This window comes from Strigops habroptila, chromosome W (assembly GCF_004027225.2).
Source record: "Strigops habroptila isolate Jane chromosome W, bStrHab1.2.pri, whole genome shotgun sequence".
NCBI lineage: Eukaryota > Metazoa > Chordata > Aves > Psittaciformes > Psittacidae > Strigops > Strigops habroptila.
Window position 1 is genome coordinate 4811198 of NC_044301.2, and position 22318 is coordinate 4833515.

At 38.2% G+C, this 22318-nt stretch overlaps 1 protein-coding gene across 1 annotated transcript in view; it reads right to left on the reverse strand.

Moving 5' to 3' along the window:
- The window catches only part of LOC115619231 (neuropilin and tolloid-like protein 2), a 31537-nt gene that overhangs the window by 5432 nt on the left and 3787 nt on the right, over window positions 1-22318 (reverse strand). Inside the window, exons 3-8 of the mRNA XM_030511285.1 lie at window positions 12834-12890; window positions 10469-10609; window positions 8286-8534; window positions 6671-6694; window positions 6433-6560; window positions 2207-2435 (exon numbers count right to left, since the gene is read on the reverse strand). Of these exons, the coding sequence (XP_030367145.1) occupies window positions 2207-2435; window positions 6433-6560; window positions 6671-6694; window positions 8286-8534; window positions 10469-10609; window positions 12834-12890 (828 nt within the window). The remainder of the gene's footprint in view (window positions 1-2206; window positions 2436-6432; window positions 6561-6670; window positions 6695-8285; window positions 8535-10468; window positions 10610-12833; window positions 12891-22318) is intronic.

A 22318-nucleotide genomic window follows, 5' to 3' on the forward strand; every position in this document is an offset into this window, starting at 1 on the left:
TTCACAAGTTTATAAAGATGGGACAAATAAATAGACTTAATTTTCCTTTTGTTTATCTGGGGATTACTAAGTCTAAAAGTCACAATGATTGACTGGCTCCACTCCAGGACTTCAAGGACATAGCTGGATTCTTCTCATAACAGCTGCCTAAGACTGGTGCAATGTTCAGTGTTCTTTGTATCTAGCATTATTCATGTACTGAACCAAGCCAGAAATCAAATACATTGATTTTTAACATTGCTGTTAGCTGAATGAGTCAAATCTGCAAGCAGCACTAGGTGTGTGTTAGGTGACTGTCATGCACAATTAGTTTATTTACGTAAATCTTTTCAGAAATACTGATTGTTTTCATGGTTGGCTTCATATAATTACAAATCATTAGTAAGGTAGAAGAGAAGAATAGCCTAATGATCTGAAAATAAGCAAGGATTTTTTTTTTTCCAGTTAGAAAAATTGCTTATCACTAGATGATTTAAAAATATGTGAAACATTTTTCAGGCATATACCTTTCAATTATCCTATCCAATAAAGATGGTATCTGAAGTTAGAACATAGATAAAAATAACCACATACCTTTTCAGGTTTTCTTCTGCCAATGACTTTTGAGTTGCTTTAAAATTGTAAGTTAACAAAGTTATCTAGCTTTAGGAGTAGTTACTATTTCAACCTCTTGCACTTAAAAAAACACCACAAAAAGAACCCCCAAAACCAAAACTCAACAGAAGAAAAACCCAACCCCACTCCAATATTTGTAATATAAACAGATAATTTCCCTGGCAAAGTTCATAGCATTTTCTAGATTGAAAGCTGGAATAACTTGCACTACCGCTAATTGTATTGAAATAAATGCTACTGGAAAAGCAGTTCTCAATTTTTGCAAGTTGTGAATTGCAGTAAATACCAGTTTTAAGCACAATATCTAACTTTTACTAAATGCCTCTTGTAGCTTAAACGATAGACTAGTTTGAACCATGCAATTGTTTATTACTACCATCTAGGCAAAGTAAGCAATAAGCTATTTCTCTTAAGTCTCTGTCAATCTTTTTAGAAAGATTGTTTTACAGAAAGTAACTTTTTGCCTGTGTTAAAAAATTACTGTTTTATGGAACAGAATATAAAATCCACTTGTTATCTGTAACTTAAACTTTTTTGCAAGGTGGTGACTAGGATCCTTTTCAGGACTGGCTACAGACATGTTCTGTTGAAAAAGGTATTTATTTGACAGCAAATTTGTACTACTTATTCTTCAAGCAGAGTCTTTTGAAAACCTTTGGCACAAGCATAGGTCTGATTTCCTGAAGTGGCAGATACGCTTTATTCAGCTCTCCCCATGTACTGCAGATCTGCTCTGCGGTTCTGAACTTAGTCTACTTTAGTCCTGAAGATGCCACTTATTTTCAGGTTCTGCAATGTGGACGATGTTGTCCTTTGTAAATATGTGAGGCAACAAAATTCCAGTAAGTTCAGAGAGAAAGCACTTCAAAGAAAATCTCACAAAAAGCACACTTTCAAGAAACATCTTCATTTACAATGGGAATAAAGACTATCTCCACCCCAGGCTATGGGATCCAAACAGAAATCCAGTTTCCATTTACAGCTCTGCTTTTAATATAGCCTTCTTAAATAAATTTGAATTTAACTGCTTATCCACAGTTGTGCAACACAACTGGACTTTCCTAAGGGAGCATGTATGGGATCGCTCCAAGCCATGTGCAGCTGAGAAGGAGGCAGCAGCTTAGGTATAGCTGGAGTGGGTGTACTTCCAGATCCAGACTCTGCAGGGTCACACATGTTCTCTAGCCTTCTGAACATCCAGTGTGGGCTTGAGAAGAGCCTGTTGTGGTATCTGGCAGGGAACTGGAAGATGAGGGCTAGTGGGAGAGCACACTTCAGTCACACTGCTGTCTTTTTTTAAGTAAGTCTGTGCTCATCTGTAGAACTCTTAGTGAGAATGACATAGCCTAGGGCTGTATTATTACTGAATTCAAATGAAAAATAAACCTTTTAAGAATGGAGAAAAGCCTTTCTTCAGGAACCATGCTTATAACTGTAATAAAGCAAGTATTTAATTTAGATGCCAGTACATGAAGGAAACGGAAACAACCTTTTTCATGTGTTCCTGCTGCATAATATATAGCTGACGCTTTTCCTAAAATACCTGAAGTACCCTGATCCCAGGAGAATAGGCACTTTAAAATCTACTTACGATCCACAAATGAAGTGAACAGCATTCTGAATCTGCTTAGTCTACTGCCTTCGTCTGCCCACATCCGCACCACACCCATCCCAGTCTGCAGCATGACATCATTTGCTACTGTACTGCAGAACTTTGCCTTCAGGTTTTCAATAGAACTACTTCCATCATACACAGCAACAAAGTTTCTTTTGCATTCATTTGAATGCTCCATTTGATAGTCGAGAAATCGTATATAAATCTGTTAGAAAAGAGAAATTAATGTCTCTAGGAAAAGTAATACCGAGAAGACAGTATTTCTTAGCAAATCTTGGAGATGTTTTGTCCCCTTACACATGTGTAACTCCCAATGCACAGCACTTTTAAACTTACATTTTCTCATTAAATGTAAATGTGGAGTATTACTTGAAGTTTGTCTTAAGTGTCTGTTTTGCTTTGCCCCCTTCCCCAAAACAATCTTTACTTAATAATTTACTCTGATATATTTCTACTCCCCTTGGAAAAAAAAAGGTAAAAAGCAACATATTTGCTGAAGAAAGCTCTGCTACGTGTGCAGCCTATTACTCTAGAAGAGATAATTACTCTAGAAGAGATATGAGAAACTCACAAATGTGCTGAAAGAATGTTAATGGTATTTTGACTGTTCTTTTCTTTCTTTTTAATTCCTAAGAACAATGTTAAAATATAAGGGAAGGAGTCTAGTCAGAAAAGCTCTGAAGTAAAAATAAGGAATGAAAGAATGAAAGCTAATTACTGAACCATAGCATTGTTATAGAAGACACAAGCCATCAAAGTCAGGAGTAATTTGAATAAAAATGGAAGCAGAAGAAAAGTAAGCTGGCTATCTAGGAAGAGTTAATAAATTAAGCCAATCTTAATTCCTCCAAAAGCAGGAATCTAATCCAAGAGAAGGCAGCATATGTGTTAGAACATATGCAGCAGAGAAATTGGAAGACCAACATGGCACTTGGAAAATAAGCAAATAATTTATTTTGCTGGAGCAGGAAACTTCTGCAAGATTGTAATTCAGCTAGAATTACGTAAAAAGATCACAGGCCTTTTTCATCTCTTGAATGGTTGTATTGGGATTCTCAAAATTCTAGGGGAAGTTGACAAGCTGTGTAACTCAAACTCAGTTACCTAGGCATGCTGCAAAGACCATCCTTAAACTTTAAAAAATCCTCAGATAGCCATTATTTTGACAGAGAAGAAATCTATCCATGTGGAGGCAGAGGTCTCCTGCTCTGTGCGAGAAGAGATGCTCCTCTTCTACCCACAAGGTCTTCAGTGTTTTCCTCGGATAAGCTTGAGTCTAGACTCGATGTGTTTTGAGTGAATACAGCCTACAGCTACCTCTCAGGCTGCTATTACAGACACTAAGGACCTTTTGCACAGTATGTTTTTTCATGCATCTGCCTAATAATGACAAACATCTCCAGCTCTTGTTTAGTTTGCGAAGCAGGGGAGACAAGCATAGATGAATACCTCTACTGTTGTATTACCTATTTTTCTGTCCTTTTGCCCTATCTCTCTTTTAACCTCAGCTATAGCCAAAGCCTTTTAAAACTGAATTGTAAAGAATTCACTAAACCAAAACCAACCAACTTTGGGGGAAAAAAAGATTTACACACACACACTTAACAAGCTCTATTGAAAACATGGTAAAAGAGCAAGCACAGGAAAAGGCAGGCAACACTTGCACACCCTGGCTTTTCCTTTCCAGTGTTTTCCAGAGGCAGGTTGCCAGCTCTGTCTCCCCTTGCACACTATGAAAAGGTGCAGCCTGTGCTGTATTATCTCATGCTTCATCTCACTATTGTGTGATTTTCAGTATCCATTTTTTCTTCCTTTTTTTCTACTTCTGCTGTCTTTGTTCTCAGCTACATTGAAAACCTGTCTTCCATTGATGTCTTATCTCACAAACATGGGTGTGAGCTGTTAAGTGCTAGTATATGGGCTGAGAGATGGTATTTTCATTTAATGATTGACTGTGCTGTGAAATTACAAGGGAAGCTAAAAATAAACAAGGATACTTTTAGTAGAACTATTTTCTGTATGTGTAAATATCTGTTACGCAGATTTTAAAAGTCTCTTAATTGCTGCAGTTGTGTCAGTTTTAAAAAAATTATTTTTATTACAAAATCTAATCGAGGAAATTAAAAATGTCTATGCTTATTTTTCTCAAGAGATTGCACCATATCAGATCTAATGGATTTTATCATCATAATTCTGCCAGAATTGAAGCTTGACAAACTACTCTCGGAATACTAAGAATTATTTTTCTGTAATGTTTTAACTCTATAATTTAGGGTGATGATCTAATCTCAGGACTGACCCAACTATAACTCTGCCTTCTGGCAACATTCAATAATTTATTAAAGTACTTAAGCATAAGACCTGATGCACTCAAGTGGCAATGTAGAGAGAAAATGGTTTTATTATTGTTTCTGAAAGAACTGCTACTATTACTTAGTATAGGGCTCTTGGGAGTTGAGTCGCTTCCTCAAAGGCTCAAATATATTAATGAAGTTTTAGTTTCTTTCTTGTCTTGTCCTCTTACTACCATCTTTTAGGTTGCTGGTTTTGAACTTTTAATTTGGAAGTTGGTTAATAGGGCTGCAAGCTAAAATGGTAAGTTGTAAATTAAAACCACTCTGTTAAGAGCAAGATAGGCCAGTACGGCCTTGGGGTATGTATAAAAAAAGGGTAGCCTTTGAAGATAAGAAAGGAGTAACCAAGACATATGGGGCCAGTTCTTCAAGATAAGGAGCAAATCAGAACAAACTGACCTAAAATACGGACAGTTTTTAAGTAATTCACAAGAGTCTTTTGCACCTGCACAAGCACAGAGGTCAATCAGCGGACACAGTGAGGAAGACTATCGGCAACCACCAGAGACCCCCTCGAAACCACCACTCAGCAAGGAAGCGCATGCGTAATTAAAATGCAAATATTACAATTAGCTCCAGGAAATCTAGTGAATATGTAAAGCATTTCCCAGAAAGGTTGTAAATACGCATAAGTTCGTTGGATATATGGATGCTGCTTATAGACTCCAGGTGTGCTCACCTTTGCAAAATGATGTGCGTGTGCACCCAGCGCTGCAATAAGGAACGCCTGCTTTCTAAAACTCCAAATCGAGCCTTAGAGAGTTTCTTCGACTGTCTTTTGCGGTAACAGGGCTGGTTAGTTAACCATTAGGGGTATGTAAGAAGGCATAGAGTAGGTTTGTCATCTTGGCAGCTACTGCTTAGAAATATTTTTTAATTTTTATGTACATGCAAGCAGTGATATGTGCTTTAACACACATACAGGAGCAAAATGAAAGATGTGTATGCTATATGGAGAAAAAAATATGTAATCTTCAGTGAAATTCCTAAGTTATTAACCATTCTATGTCTCTGAAACATATAGCTGTTGGTTTTTGTTGAACAGGCTATAGCTATTGTATTTTGGAATTATGAATAGAATTTTATCCTTCTCTCTGCCCAACAATAAAGCTCAAGTTGTTTTAATGAGCATAAGATAGTGATGATTTCATAAGCAGTCTCTAGTTCTGCAGGCACAATCACAAATACCAGGTACCCAGGTAACGTATGCTGATTTTTGGCTTGAACAGTTACTATGCCCCTTTAGAGCTTGGGCAGAAAAGCTCTAGCAAATTTTATTGTGGCACTTTAAGAGGGTGTGATCCTATAGCTAAGTCAGAAGAGGAGTGACAATTCCTTAGCTGCTTCCAGGTAAAGCCTTTCATTTTAGCTCAGGCTACTGATGAAAGTGGGGTTTAAGGTGCTAGATTGTGAATTACACTGGGGAGGAACAGGTACATGTTCTTTTGACTTTGAACAGAACCAAATTTTCCAATAGAACCACTGGAGGAAAAATTTTAAGATGTGGCAGCAAGATTTAAGGGAATTTATCAAAGCTGTTAGCTAGCATCTTTGCCTGCGGTCTTCCAATAAAACCAGAGTCCAAGACAAATGCCCTTGAAAATTGTTGCTTGAACAGTGTTCACAGTTATTTTGTATTTTAAGTTTCAAATAATAGGAAGTCAAGACTGTGGACTTACTCTATAAATTTAATTTCAGGAACAATCCTCTATCTGGATTTCCTAAGCCACTGATAAGTAACTCATTTCAGTGAAAGTGAGACATTATGTAAATCACAGCTAGTGACTATTACTTGTTACTAATGACTTGGAAACCCATTATATGTTGAATGATATGAATGAAACTCACCTTAGCATTTGGAGTAGCTTTAATTGTCCATATGCAGTCAACTGGTTGTCCTGGTTTTGTTTTTCCTTCTTGTTCTACTTGACTGGAACATACTATTCCATCAGCTCCTGAGAGCTCAAACTGGCAGTCTAGGGAGAAGATATACCTTGCTGTCAAATGCAATATGATATTAATTTAAAATTTAATGTATAAAGAAATTGTTATTGTAATACTAGACCTGGGATGGGATTTAAAATACCTCCTAGGTAAGTGAAGTCAGGATCTGTAATAGAAAGAAGTAATGAATCACATGGGCTATCAGTGCTTGAGAATCACTTCAAGGTTTAGTATAATCTGAAGATTATGTCTATTATTATATCACAATAAAAATTGTTTACTGAATCAATTGCAGGGTACAGAGACAGATTTATTTTTTTTAGATAACATTATTCCACAAAGATTGACCTGATCTGAATGAGGTAATTCTATACTGACAGCACAGATTTCCAGCATAACACCAAAAATCACTATTTGGTATGTTGTTCCTGCATTATATTCTGAATTTAACTACCAATTTTCACTGAAAACTTTAACCTTCTTTGTGAACTGAGTGGGGGTGTACATGCATGTCCCCTTCCATTTTCACAATCCCAAAATATTTTACCGCACTCCATGTAAATGTAGAGGAAAAAAAAGGAAAGAAAAATATTGGTCCTTCAGTTGCTGCAATCTATTGCAAAAATACTATACAGTTTAAATGTATATTTTAAGTTCCAGCCTGGAACTAGGCTAAGTTAGTTTTGACAGTGATGTTAATGAAATGGCTTTGGAAATGAATTTAACAGAATGCATAAGTACTGATCCTATGAAAACATTTTAGTGTGTTACTCCCAGTGGACCGGTCACTGTGGTAATCTGAAGAGTTTCCAAGTCTAAATCCCTAGTAAGGTATACAGTTCTATGAGCAGTAACACATAATCATAGAGTGTTTTCATGTGCTATACAGGTAAAGACCAGTTGGGTAAAGGTGACATTAAAAAGTTATGCCTGTGTATACATTTATAGTAATAGTAGAGCTGACATTTGTATATTGTCCTTTGTCCCAAAAGACAATAAAATGCTGATAAATACATGTGTAGTATCTATGAAGTACAGCGGTCAAGCACTGCACAAGGACATCAGGTCAAATTTTCCTGTAAAAAGAATGCCCTGCCAGTTTTAAGTGGCCCCACAGAGCAGATGTACTTTTGTTTTTCTAAAGGCACTGTCAGCATATTATCCTCTTCATACCCTGTAAACTACACAGTACTTTGAGCAAAGAACAATTCTGTTGTCTGAGCCTGTGGGTTGAGGGAATTTAGTTATACTGAGAGCTGATGCTTGGACTGTATAGATATTTCCTCTGGCTTTTCAGAATGGAGATTTAAAATGTTTTGCATCTGGCTGGAAGTGCTATTGTAGATGTGCTTCAGGTGTTTTTGTCATAGTGTTTTACATTCCTGGATGATAGACCGTTGAAAACACCAGCTATTTGTCTACATAAATGCTCTTTCCATTACTACCACTAGTGAGGTACTGGTACAAGTTAGAGTAGTAACAAAGAGGGAAGTTGCTAAAGCCTTCAGCACAAACAAGATCAACTGACTTCTCTAGCAAACTGTAGACCTGCAATTTCCTTCGGTCAATTTTCCAAAGTGGCTTTAGTTAAGTATGCTGTAGGATTAGCAGGATTGAGACCGTAACTATCGCACTGTCACTTTGCCTTCATAAGCACTTAGGATGAAATACAGCTCTAGACTGCCAGCATAAACACATCACAGAATTCCATGGGAGCAGATGGTCATTAACTCGGTCAGAATGTTAGGCATCTTTACCTGGTATAAATGAGTACTTTGCTTGAAATCCCTTTCCTTCCAGCTCTTCATCAGAAGTAAACTTGATCCACATAAATCTCCCTGTTGATCTAATTAGTGCAGGACTTTTCAAACCACAGTAACGATTAACGAGAGGGGAGAAACCGAAAGGTCCATCTCGAACCTCCAGATGATCAAACCGACATTCAAATGAGGGTTCTATGTAATAAGGCTCATCAAAGGTCAACTCAATTCTTTGTTGTGGAGCAGCTAGACATAAAAAATTGAGCAAAAAATTAAATGAAGATCTATATAAAAAGCACATGAAGACATGGAATAATGAAGAGACAGGCCTCCAAGACAGCAAGATAAAAAAGAGACTGGAAACTTCTCAAAATACATCTGGCAGTCTGCTACAAAAACTCAAATACACTGTAATAAAAAATTTAAAAATTATTGTATAGGAGATCCTTTTCCATGGAATTTTTTTTTGCTTGTTGATCTTTATTGTTGAAAATTCAGAAATAACATAAATTGAATTCAGCATGTGTAACAGATACTAACATATATGCAAAGGTATTCAAACAAGGTTTAATATTAAATTAAAATCAGTGTTCTGTGAAAGCAAAGTACATAAAAAAAGGACAAAACATTGAGGGATGCAGAAAAGAATGGAAAAGAAAAAGTTATGAAGAACTACTCACTGGTACATTTCCTAAACATCAAGCTCAAATTTGGAGATCCTTTGGCAGGAGACATCTTTTATTAGAATATTCAGAGAAGTGTAAATGCTTCATATACATTATTAATATGCAGGTGACTACTAAGTCTGAACCGGTGGCAGCCTAACATCAGGACTTGGATTAGACCCCTAAATCCTGAGTTGATGCAGCTATGGCTACTTTGTGACCAGACTTCCACATCTGTAGTTTGGAACTGTGACTTTATATTGTATGAATAGCTTAAGTGTTTCTTGTTCTTGTCATCTATTAAGCTACGTGAACTTTCAGATACTAATTGGTTATCTGGAATGACAGCATTAAAGAATCACATGCTGTCAGCTTCTTCTGAATGCAAAAAGGATTTACTTGTATGTCTAACACTTTTTTTAGAACTTACACCTTATACATGAGTTAAAAACATTTGTAGCTGTTTGCACATATTGGCAGAGGTCTGGAGGAATATTTTAGCTAGAAACTGTGGAGGACCTTGGTCTCACTCAGGTAACCATAATGTTTCTGTATAAGGATTGTGAGGCCCTGTGCCCCATGGAAATTGCCTCGTGTCAGGGAGATCCAGCAGTGGATCTGGTATGTCCCAACACTGAAGCTGGACGGATCTGCTTCCCAGTGCCTTCACTGGCAGGGAAGATACAGAACTTCAGATGTGCATACATACAAGCAAAAATGAGGGTGTCTGTGAACTACTACTATACTGTACATATAAAACCTCACTGAAACATGTAACTTGAAATATTTCAATTAATTGATATGAATCTGATCATTAAGCTGACTAAAGTTTTTAGCTGACTTCAGTGGGTTTTGGATGGATTCTAATAAGAGGAAAAAATAATTAGTGTGTCCCAAGTCTTGCAGCCTTTACCCAAGATATTCTCATTGGAATGTGGTATTATTCTAGTTAATGAATTTTTTTGTCCTCCTCATGTTATTTCAGAAGTGACCTCCTCAGTGCTAACAAATCTCCATATTTTTAGTACAGTGCCATGGCAGTCAGATGTGTCTTTTTTATTAATAAAGGACAGCATAAAGATTTTCTGCTTGTGGAATACTTTGAATAATCCAGTATGGTCTGGTAAATGCTGAAGACAGTCTTCAAGCATCTTCTGCAGTTTATCATCAGCAATATTGGAAGTGATATTAAGATAACAAGCTACAATTTTTATCTTAGTAGTTCTGTGTCTTCATAGATTACAGTAGATCTAATGCTGCTTTTTCTGGCTGTGAGGGTATGTATTATTCCATATAGCTAATTCCTGAATGACTGCATTTTCTATTAATGTATTGTTATTACTTCAGAGAGCAAATTTAGCTTCTTGTTTAACCAAATGACTGCAGAATTGATTATATTACCAGTATGGCTATACAGTATTTGACAGTATAGTAAGATGACACAGTTTTAACAGTTCAAGATTATACATTGAACAGTAAGATTACAACACAACAAAAAAGAAATACAGCATGTACCTTCTAAGATATAGATGCACTCTTGATTTGGTGGGTACATGTTAGGGTAGTTTGGTGAAGCAAAATGTCCTCCATTACTTGTCCGTACCCAATTGTCACATTGGGTGGGAGGAATACGATTCATGCCAATATTTTGCCCACCTTAAGTGGAGGGAAAAAAAAAGTGATCAAATAAATTTCTCCTGCAAGCACGCAAGTTTGATTTTGCAAAAAAGTAAAACACTGATATAACCCATATCCTATGAAAGAAGAAAGTAATTTTGGTGAAAAACCCTCTTCTATGCCACTTGCTAATATCTAGCTAGGAAAATGTTATGTTTAATTTAGTGATGTGGTATACCCTAAAGAGATCACAGTTTCAGAATATCAAATATGTCCAGTAATCCTTGGGAAGGGAAGAGAGGGAGTAAATTTTTTTTAGCCAAGTCGGTTTAGACTTTTTGATGCTCTTCTTTCTAAGTCAAATAGTCACAGTGGCTGCCAATATAGCAGCATTATTTTATGGCTTATGTCTTCTCCACTCCTATGCAAATATAATCTAAAATACTTGTTAGCTTTTACTATTTTTGCCCTGATTCCAGATTATACTGAAGTATGTGGCCCTTGGGCTAAATATCTATTTACAATATTTTTTTTTAAATACAGAATGCTTAGAACAAATTATAATTTGTAAAATACACTAAATACAACAATGGTAGCTAATAAAATTACTAGCAATAGGTAGATTGCACTGGTAGCTAAGGGCCTCATTTAAGATGAGCTACAGTTTGGGCAGAGAAAAGATTCAGAGCAGCCCTGTGGAGAAGGACTTGGGGGTGTTGGTTGATGAGAAACTTAACATGAGCCAGCAGTGCGCACTCACAGCCCAGAAAGCCAACTGTATCCTGGGCTGCATCAAAAGAAGCGTGACCAGCAGGTCAAAGGAGGTGATCCTGCCCCTCTACTCTGCTCTCGTGAGACCTCACTTGGAGTATTGTGTACAGTTCTGGTGTCCTCAACATAAAAAGGACATGGAGCTGTTGGAGCAAGTCCAGAGGAGGGCCATGAGGATGATAAGGGGGCTAAAGCACCTCCCGTATGAAGACAAGCTGAGAAAGTTGGGGCTGCTCAGCATGGAGAAGAGAAGGCTGCATGGAGACCTCATAGCAGCCTTCCAGTATCTGAAGAGGGCCTGTAAGGATGCTGGGGAGGGACTCTTCATCAGGGACTGTAGTGGTAGGACAAGGGGTAATGGCTTCAAACTTAAAGAGGGGAAGTTTAGATTAGATGTAAGGAAGAAGTTCTCTACTGTGAGGGTAGCGAGGCACTGGAATGGGTTGCCCAAGGAAGTTGTGAATGCTCCATCCCTGGCAGTGTTCAAGGCCAGGTTGGATAGTCTTGGGTGACATGGTTTATTGTGTGGTGTCCCTGCCCATGGCAGGGGGGTTGGAACTAGATGATCTTGAGGTCCTTTCCAACCCTAACTATTCTATGATTCTGTGATTCTAAGATCAAAGCTCTTCTGGATGCACAGGGAAATATGATCCTTGACTGAGATTATGCGCTTTACTAAGCTAGTGCACCATGCTGGACCATTCACAGGAGCTTTGTTAGTTCAGATTTCCTTATCCAAAGAGAAAGGACTTGGGAATAGTATGATCTCTGCCATTCTTCTCAAGTACCTTTGGCCCTTCTCCTTGTTATCAGCAGAACTGGAGAGAGTAAGACACAGGATATGTGGTTTCTGCTAGATTTTTCCTAAATCTCACAGGGTGCTCTCATAATGTTATTTATATTTACACAGTTTTAATTTGCAGACCTTTGAGAGGGAGTCCATGCTGATACAGGTCTTGGCTGCCTCCAGTAAATTATATCACCTTCCACTGGTATCTTGGCAGCTTTTAGATTTATCGGGGTGAAAATTTAGTCTCTCCTGCAGAAATTGTTAAAGGAAATTCTGTAGGTGTCAGTTCTAGGAATTCTCTCCTAAGTGTGGGTTAATCCCGCATATGAGAAAATAAATTTTGTGAAACTGATGCCTTCCCCACTCAGCAAGCTTCAAAAATGGTTGTGGGTGGACTATTTGAAAAGCTTGTCAGACACAGAAAACATGAATTTCCATGGTGTTTTATTTCTCACTTCTAAGGTCTAAACCCATAGAACTTTAACTGGGTAAGTGAACTTCCATGTTCTTTGTGACTGGATGGCTTTGTTCGATTGGGAAAAAAGTGTAGTAAATAAGGGAGAAATGGAAAAAACTAGAATTCATATTGGTAATTCAAGAGCTATTAATATCTGAACACAAATACTTTCACTTATATTGCTTAATTAAAAATGAGACAACCATTACATTTTTTGAAAGAAAATCATCAAACCAAAATTGTACCTTGTGTCTTCTGTGCAACGGCAATCCCTTCCACTACAAAGATTGTTACTAGTAACACTGATGAGAGAAATTGGACAGAAAAAACATCAGTAATTCATCAAAATTATAGACCATTTTCTGCAGTCCTGATTCATGCAAATCCTAGAAATCATTAACCACAACAACTTGGAACATACAAAAATACATAATGCATTTATGTGCTTTCTTAAAATTTCAACTTTAGGAAACCAGTACAGTCTAAGTGCAGTGTTGGTTCTTCCAGGTTCCTTAAGAAAGCATATATGAGAATAGCAATTTTTATTGTTTGAGGGAACTTCAAGAATATTTTCTAGAGCATCTACTAATTTGCAAGCATTTTATAAAATTACATGGTACCTATCTGCTATATAACTTTTATATCCTGAAACAAGATGCTTCTCTGTTATATTGAACCATATTTATTCTAAACCTCCATTTGCGTAACGTGTACAAATGCCTTTTCCAGCTTCCCAGAAATTAATCAGGACTAGGGAGACACTGCATGGTCTTACCCCTACATGGACTTCAGGTGCACTATAGAATTGTGCTCATGAGACTGGTGGTTGAGATGCAGCCACAGTAGCACTGATTTCTGTGAATGATGTGGCGGTAGAAAATAAGCAGGCACAAGTTCTAACAATGGAGAGACTTACTTTGAGCAGTGACAACAGCTAGAATGTGGACACTTAGGATGTACACTGCTGCAAGCACTCTGGTTTGCTGGAGTGTTGTTAGTCTCAGGTGTTGACATGCTAGTGTTTTCTAGATTTGAATTGACTGACTAATAGACCTGTTAAAGATTGTTGTACTCTTTCCTCTAACCCTCTTTCTTCCTTCCCTAAAAAGAAGCTGTATAGGTAGTTTTGCATTTGGCCTTTACCTTACGCTTACACTTTTCTTGCACCCAAGAAGCATTGGTCTGAACAGCATGTAGTAAAGATTCCATATTCCACTATTCATCAACATTTACAAAGCAAGCTTAATGTCCAGATTTTCCTAAAATGCTTTGTCCCCTCAATGTATTAGGGATTACCAGGAAGGGAAAAGAGAATGGAGTATGTTAATTATGCCAGTCTTCAAATCTTTCATTTGCTTCTGTCTTGAGTATCTCTACAATTCTGGACAGCTATTGGAGAACTTCTTAAGTAGAGCAGCACTCTGCTCTGCACTACTGCTGGCTGAGGATACAAGTTATAAAATCCCAAATGTCCTTGAGAGCAACTGCTTGTCTCTTCCAGTAGAGGAACCAGGGGTATCAGACAGAGCATGAGACTGAAAAGTCCTTGATTGGAGTAAAACATTACTTAGCAACAACTAAAAACATTGGTGTTATCAGCGTTGTTCCCAGGCTGAAAGTCAAAAACACAGCACTGCACCAGCTACTAAGAAGGAGAAAAATGACTGCTATAGCTGAACCCAGGACAACTTGTAATGCATTTGTACTCCTGAGATCACTTGTTCCTAACAGTCTTGATAGTGGTTATAAAGTTGTCTATGTATTTTCTTTGGTTTTTTTCTATACTGGTTTTGGAGCAACAGTTCAAAGTTGGCTTTTATCATTAAAGTAAATGCAGTTTCCACAATCCTATGTAAACCACGTGTCACTATGTTCTTAAAGATTTGCTGTGCCTACCCTCTGTTTTGCAAAGACATGGCAATGTCTATATAACTTGTTGTGATGCTTTTTAAAATACAAAATGGGTTTTGTCTTTTTTCTCAAAGCAAACACACACAGAAATGTGAGTAAAATAAATACTTTGATGACTAACAAAATTAATGCAGATAGTCACTTTCAAGTGAAAAATCTGGGGGTTTGTTGGTTTGCTTTGGGTTTTTCTAGTAGAGCTATCTACTATGGCTAACACTGTTACAGTATACCTTTTTTTTTCTTTTTCCCCCAAGAGCACAAGATTGTGCTCTCTTGTACAGATAGAGACAATGTGAGATGTTCAGTTACACTAACCAGTGATTTCCCTTCTTAAAATGATGTGGATACAGGAACAAAACTCCTAAAAGGAATTCAGACAATCTGACTGGCTTTCACTAAAGCCTGTGCCATTTCTATAAATAGTCCAGAGTATGTGTGTTTAAGTACAAAGGAACAGTGCATATTTCCTGCAGAACAGCATGGATATGCAGGTAATTACAGAAGATAAATGAGCTGAATATTTGTCTGTCTTCCTTTTGTCATGTTATATGGATGAGTGGATATAGTAAGTATGGGCCACCACCTCTTTGTTCCCTGCCCTTTTCATCCTCTTCATTTTAAATCTCTTCCATCTCTTGCCTTTCCCTGGCAATTCCTATCCTTCTCATGCTCTCAACAACTCTTAAGATGCATTCAAGGCAGGTAGCAAATGTTTAAGGGCCTTCCTTTGCTATTAGTTTTATCCCAGATGATAATATGATAAAGAGGTGTCTCTGACTAATACTCTGTATGTGTGCTGTCCTTATCTCTGTGATATTGGTAGCAAAAAGGTGGAGAGAGGAACTGTATCTGTTCTTCCCAAGAGCACTGGGCAGGGAGCCTGAGGGTAGTATTGCCTTAAACTGACACAATATAGTATAGGATAGCAGACAGGAGGTTTCTGGCTGAAAACAAGGCCTATCAATGTTCAGGATGAAAGGAAAAGAAAGAAGGGAGAAAAATCAGTCAGGATATTTTTGGACTGGTTCCACTAACCCATTTTTGTGTGTGTTTTAAAAACAACAAAGCAATTGCTTGGTGTCCTAAATCCATACCACTTCCTGGAAAAATATTTTTGATTCTCAAAGACTAATTTGGACTACACAAGTCGGTAAGAAGGAAGGAAGATGTCTGGGAAGAGGCAGATCCTGTAGCATGGTGCAGTGGAGAGCTAGTGCTGAACCACTGTCTTGGTACTGCATGTGGGGACACAGACACAATTAGAACCGATACAAGATACCGAACTACTTTCACCAAAAGTCTTGTAACACTTTGAGAAGGATGAAGAGTGATCTTGAAGGGTGGGTTGGATTGTTTCGTTTTTAATGGAGTGTGTTGAGAGTTCTACTAGAGGACACTGAAATGTGAGAGGCTGACCTTACAAACTCAGAGATATTTAGTTGGTAAATACAATAGAGGTTAGCGCTTCTGCACCTTATATTGAGTTCCTGCTTCATGGTATTGTATGTACACTTTAGAAGAGGCTGTCATTAAGCCAACAGCAGCACAGCCACTGAGGCAGACAGATTGAGAGGGGCTTCTTTTATTCATGAATCTGGTATTTGCTACAGACTTTTTATCCGTGAATTATGGTGCATACTTTTGTCTTAGTCCTACCATTTAAAGCTCTGATAGTTTTTACCTGTGTGAACATTAACTAGAAATAAAGAAAAATCAGTGACTTTCTGTCTGTGCTTTTAAAAGAATTGATTTCTCATTTTCTTCATTTCTTTGCATGAAATATTTTAGATTACATAGCCTGCAGACAGCTGTACAAATTTTTAAGAGTGAAGACAGTAACCATACATTGCAAATTCTTATTACTATTCTATTGTTGAAATAGGCTTATGGAATAATATAAAAGAATCCCCTGAACTGGTGTAATAAACTATGAATTGTTTGCAGGAGTCAAGATTTTCTTTGCTGGCATTTCTTACAAATCTCTAAAATGAATCTAAGCTGAAAAAAAAAAAGAAGAAAGGTAATTTGTGTATTGAAGTATATATAGAGAGATTCACAAATCAGTGGCTCCTATTTCATATAGCTAGTTTTATAGCAAACGAGTACTCAACCCAACACTGAAAAATCAGTGTGCTGCTTAGGAAAAACAAATGCTTAAGGCTGCATATGCTTGGACTTCTTGGCAAGATGCATTCTTCAGATTTCATGGGATACAGTACTGCTCTCAGCTCCCTATGGTATGTCTTTCCTCTGCTTTTTCTGCATGCTCTAGGGATCTTCACATATAGAGAAAACAGACTAGATTTGCTGTGTAGCTCAGAACAGTGTCTGTCTTCAGTGATGACAATGGGGGATCTGTGCATGCAGGGCAAGCTGAATATCAAACTGGGGAGTGTCATACACAACTGAGAAACAGAGGGGAAAATACCACCAATTTTTTAAATAAAGACTTAATAATTTAGAGTATTATACATTCTTAGTATAGTGGTAGCCAGAATCCTAGGGATAAAGATGACAAACATTGCTTAAAGCTGGATTCACTGTTTTATCTCTGTGCTGTACTCCCTGGATTAGGCAGCACCTTGTATACATATAGTCCAAATAGACAGTAATTGGCAACACACAAGTCATGCATGTTGGAAAATCTTGACAGGATGCCTGCTCCTTTCTGGCAGACGCAGCCTAGAGTAACAAATGCTTGATCTTAATTATATACTGTGTTTTGCCTTATGGGAACAAATCCTTTTCTGTGTACTATTCTTAAACCTAGCTCCTAATTTGCCCTGTGTGCTAAAATTAATATTACATTCAGTAATTGCTAATCACAGTATCCCAGCTTTTACATGCATTTTTTTCCCCTCATATGTCTAAACATTGTTAGCTATTAATGTGGTGGGAACGTTTGTGAGGTCATATCCTATCTTATTCTCTGGCCAAGATTATATGTACAACATAAATAACTTCCATGTGTTTTGGTTGCTTTTAAGGACTCTGATCTAGGGTCCCGTGATGTTAGATGCTGCACAAATTCAGTGATTGACCGGTCTTGTTGTAAAGAACTTCTGCAATTTAGACAAGTAAAGTGTCCAGACACTCTGGATTTTATGTAATTCTGTGTGGATGGTCACCTCCTTTTCTTTCAGAAAGCTAGTTAAGTGTGTTTCTGATTCAAGCCATTTTTAGCACAGAAACACAAACTGTAAATTCCAGGGAATGAGATTTTTCTCTCTCTTCCTAGCATTTGGTGACATTTGCTAATTGATAAAAGGAATACTGGCTCACATCTGTTGCTGCCTTTTCAGGTAAACAATTCTATTGCTGAAGATGAAAACACAACAATTTTTGAATCCCACATGCTCTTATAGTTCATAGTCTGTGTATATACCCTAATCTCTTGTGGTCTCAACAGGACATCTACAGATTGGTAAAACAAGTATCAATGAGCAGTTAAGGTGGCCACTTAGAACTTTGCCTGTTAACAGCTCCAGTGATTTCCTCATATTGGAATATCCTGCAGGATTGCCACAGAATAAAGTAGCAGAGATGGTGTGCATCAGGCAAGACACATTTCAGCTGTTTGTAAATCTTACCCAGAGCACACTAGTGGAGCTGCCAATCCCTTTTTAATCCTCCTCACAAAAGCCTGATAGCAGAAGTGAGCTTCACCAGCTATTAACAGTGACTCTAGCTCCTTTCCAAGATCCAAATCTTGTTAGCCATTAGCATGCCAGCAGGATATCGGAATGCACTCAGGTCTATTCTCAGATATAACAGTTTCATCTCACTCCAGCTGTTTTCAGTAGGGATTCCTCTCTCTAAAGTTGCCAAAGAAACAAAATAGGAGTCTGTATCTCTGCAGAGAAACCAGATTAACTAATTCAGGAAGTAAATGCAGTTCTCCCATGTCCCTTTGATAAAAATCCTCTGCAGGAGGATTCATGCTTGGATGGATCTGTGACAAAGTCCCCTCCAGGTTTGCTCAAAACATTTAACATTTCTGATCTCTTCCTCCATTAGAAATGTATAAGCAGCTGTGGGCTGCTTCATTTTACCAGTTGCTCCACATACTGTTACTTAGAATCCATTCCTGGCTGTCTGACAAAGAATGGTATCTTTCATTTTTAAAATGCAGCTTTCCTTTTTATATGGAAGATCTTTTTTCATCTCCAAGCTATGTGCAGCAATAGACTGATGAGAAGGCTGCATGTGCAAACCATGTTGATGGGGGGTTCCAAAAACCTTACTAAAAGATATACACTGACTTGAAAGTTCAGATGGTTTCCCTGTAGCTAACAGAACTGATCCTGCTGTACGAGACTATTCTGAATACATCTTTACCAGATGTATTCTACTTATTCCTAGAACACTTGGATAGTGATACTTTTGACTTAAAAACAGATCAGATTGTACCAAACTGTTCTTTATTATCAATATAGCATATTTTTCAGTGGAAATCTTTTCAGGAATGTCTATTGTAGAATTAATCTGCTGTCTTCTGTCATGTCTGACAACAGTTTGTGTGCAAAGTAATTTTTTTTTTTAGCTCCGCACTCGGTCCCTTAAAAAGAAACTTCTCTGTGTTCATGGATTTTATTGTATGCTAAAGGGGAGGTTTTGTGAAACATTAACACACTGGCAGTCCTTTCCTGCTGCATAGTGGGTCAGCTTTGTATTAACGGAAAATGGAGTGAAGCACAAAGCTAAGCTAAAAGAAAATGGGACTTTTTTCATGAAAAGTTACCTGCTGAGTTTTTGTTGAAAAAATTACACTCCCCCACCCCAATCACTTGCAGTATTTGAGGTGTCAGTTGTCAGTCACATATCGATAGAGATAGCAAGCTATTTAAGTTGACCAAGACTGTAAGTGCTTTATCAATTAAAAAAATAAAATAAAATAGGAGTATAAGGCAGAAAAGCATCAAGCTTGTTTGCAGAGCTAGAAGCATATCCAGTTGATACGCTGGAGGGAAGGGATGCCATCCAAAGGGACCTTGACATGCTTGTGAGGTGGGCCGATGCCAACCTTATGAAGTTTAACCAAGCCAAGTGCAAGGTCCTACACCTGGGTCAGGGAAATCCCAGGCACAGCTACAGGTTGAGCGGAGAAGAGATTCAGAGCAGCCCTGCAGAGAAGGACTTGGGGGTGTTGGTTGATGAGAAGCTTAATGTGAGCCGGCAGTGTGCGCTTGCAGCCCAGAAAGCCAACTGTATCCTGGGCTGCATCAAAAGAAGCGTGACCAGCAGGTCGAAGGAGGTGATTCTGCCCCTCTACTCTGCTCTCGTGAGACAGTACTCTCACAGTACTCTCTTGGAGTACTGTGTACAGTTCTGGTGTCCTCAACATAAAAAGGACATGGAGCTGTTGGAGCGAGTCCAGAGGAGGGCCACAAGGATGATAAGGGGGCTAAAGCACCTCCCGTATGAAGACAGGATGAGAAAGTTGGGGCTGTTCAGCCTGGAGAAGAGAAGGCTGCGTGGAGACCTCATAGCAGCCTTCCAGTATCTGAAGGGGGCCTATAAGGATGCTGGGGAGGGACTCTTCATCAGGGACTGTAGTGATAGGACAAGGGGTAATGGCTTCAAACTTAAAGAGGGGAAGTTTAGATTAGATACATGGAAGAAGTTCTTTACATTGAGGGTGGTGAAGCACTGGAATGGGTTGCCCAAGGAAGTTGTGAATGCTCCATCCCTGGCGGTGTTCAAGGCCAGGTTGGACAGAGCCTTGGGCAACATGGTTTAGTGCGAGGTGTCCCTGCCCATGGCAGGTCCTTTCCAACCCTAACTATTCTATGATTCCATGAAGCCCAACTGTATCCATGACACTATAGTTTAGATTTTGCTTCAGTCCAGATAAGCATGTCCATCACTACATGTGTAACCTCTTTTGTATGTAAACATGTACAAGAGTTTGTGCACTTTCTGCTCTAATTGCAGATGTCTGTCAGCACTCTTCACCATTCCTGCAGTGAATTATACTGTGAATTTCTGACAGGTTCATAAATGATGAATAGCTTATGAAGTTTCATTCTGGGGGTAATTTTTCTGTCTAATCTCTCTCCATGAATTAAACTTTAGGCAAGGTGCTGAAAATCTTAGCTTTTTCATTAGATAGGGATACATAATTCAATAGCTCCTTTAGCTTCAATCCGGTGTTACTCTGTACTGCAACTACAACTATATGCCTGATTTATACGCTGAACTTTTCTATTAGTATTGATGCAATTATAACATATATTAATATTTTTAATTTATGCCACTCTGGGAGCGGTGCATTTTGGGTATTAAGTTTGTATATGTATTAAAGGCAAGGCATAACACATACTACCAGATACTTTCCTTCTACAGTTACTTGAGTTACTTCTACATAACTGCTTAGTGGTGCAAGCTGTTTGGTGCAGCAGAAAAGGTTGCAAGTAGATCCTGTTCTGAAGTAAAAAATGAAATTCTGACTTACACTTGATACTGCCTTCATTAGGGCCACTGTAGCCTCTACAGTCAGTACTTTGGTTTTGGTTTCAGTGGACAAATAATGAAATCATTAATAGATTTATACATTATCTCTTTTCTCTGCTTGCTTTCAGCTTTCTGAGCCATTGTTACACCTTCTGATTTTGGAAACAGGAGGCCATGATTCCTAGCTTTGAAGTGGAACAAAGCATTACTTCCTAACACTACTTGTTTGTGAGAAATTAATTAGCTGTTATAATCATGCCAAAATGCAAATGAAGGGGCTGAGCAGAATGACAGGAAATTAATCATAGTAGTCCACATTCTTGCAACCTGCCAGAGTTGGAAATAATTCTGTAGCTCATTGGAAGGCTGGGAATGTCAACTTTCCAGAAGTAGAAGTGATTTGTTCTAGCCCTGGCTGCTTGTTGAATTATCAGGACAGAAACTAAAGAATTCTCATTTTGGCTTTTTAAGTTAATCCAATATAATAACTGAAATGGTCAAAACCTAATGTACGGTTAGGATTTAACATAGGGTTTGTGGTTTTGTTGGTGTTTTGTTTTCTTTTTCTTAACCAAATAGCAGCATATGGAAATGAAAGAGGGGGAATATTTGAAGAATGGGAACAAGCTCTTAGCAATCACATTTGGGGGAATAGCAGATATGAGGAAATTCCAGATATTTACTTCCAAAGCACAACAGGAACATGGATTTATTAAGAAAGCAGCTGGTTTTCTCCCTTATGAAGTAGAGGGTTATAATGCTTTACTGTTGTGGAGCAGTTGCATTTTGCAAGCTGTGTTAGGATTAAAGAATGATTCCAGTGTGCTTAAATCTCACTGAGATGGGAGGAAAAGGCTTTGTCTTTCAACAACCAAAATGCAGCAAGCACCTTGGCCTCCGATGGGTTACATCTACTGCCAAGGAAGTAGGTGGGCCTTGGCTGGGCTCCACCACAGCAAAACCTGTAGCTTCTGCAGGCTCAGAGCTGTCCTGGCCCACCACTGCTGCCAGGCAGCACAGCTGGCTGCGAGAACTGCATGGGAACACATCCTCACTGCGAGGTGATGGGATTCAGCAGGAGACTTTTACAAGTTTTGCTGAACACTTTGGACAGAGGCAATAAGAATTATATTAAGATGCTTATTTAAATCAGCCCTTATTCTTGATAGCTGAGGAAGAACATAGACTAGTTCTGAACAAGCATTACAGAAGAAATCTGAATTGCCACAAAGTGAGTATGATGGGCTGTCTTCTGCCCTGAGATACAGCCAAAAAATACCACCTCTGTGAATGACAGAAATGTATATATGCATTCCATGTTAAGAACAGGAGATTAAACTGTTTCTAAGCATTATTAAAAGGTATG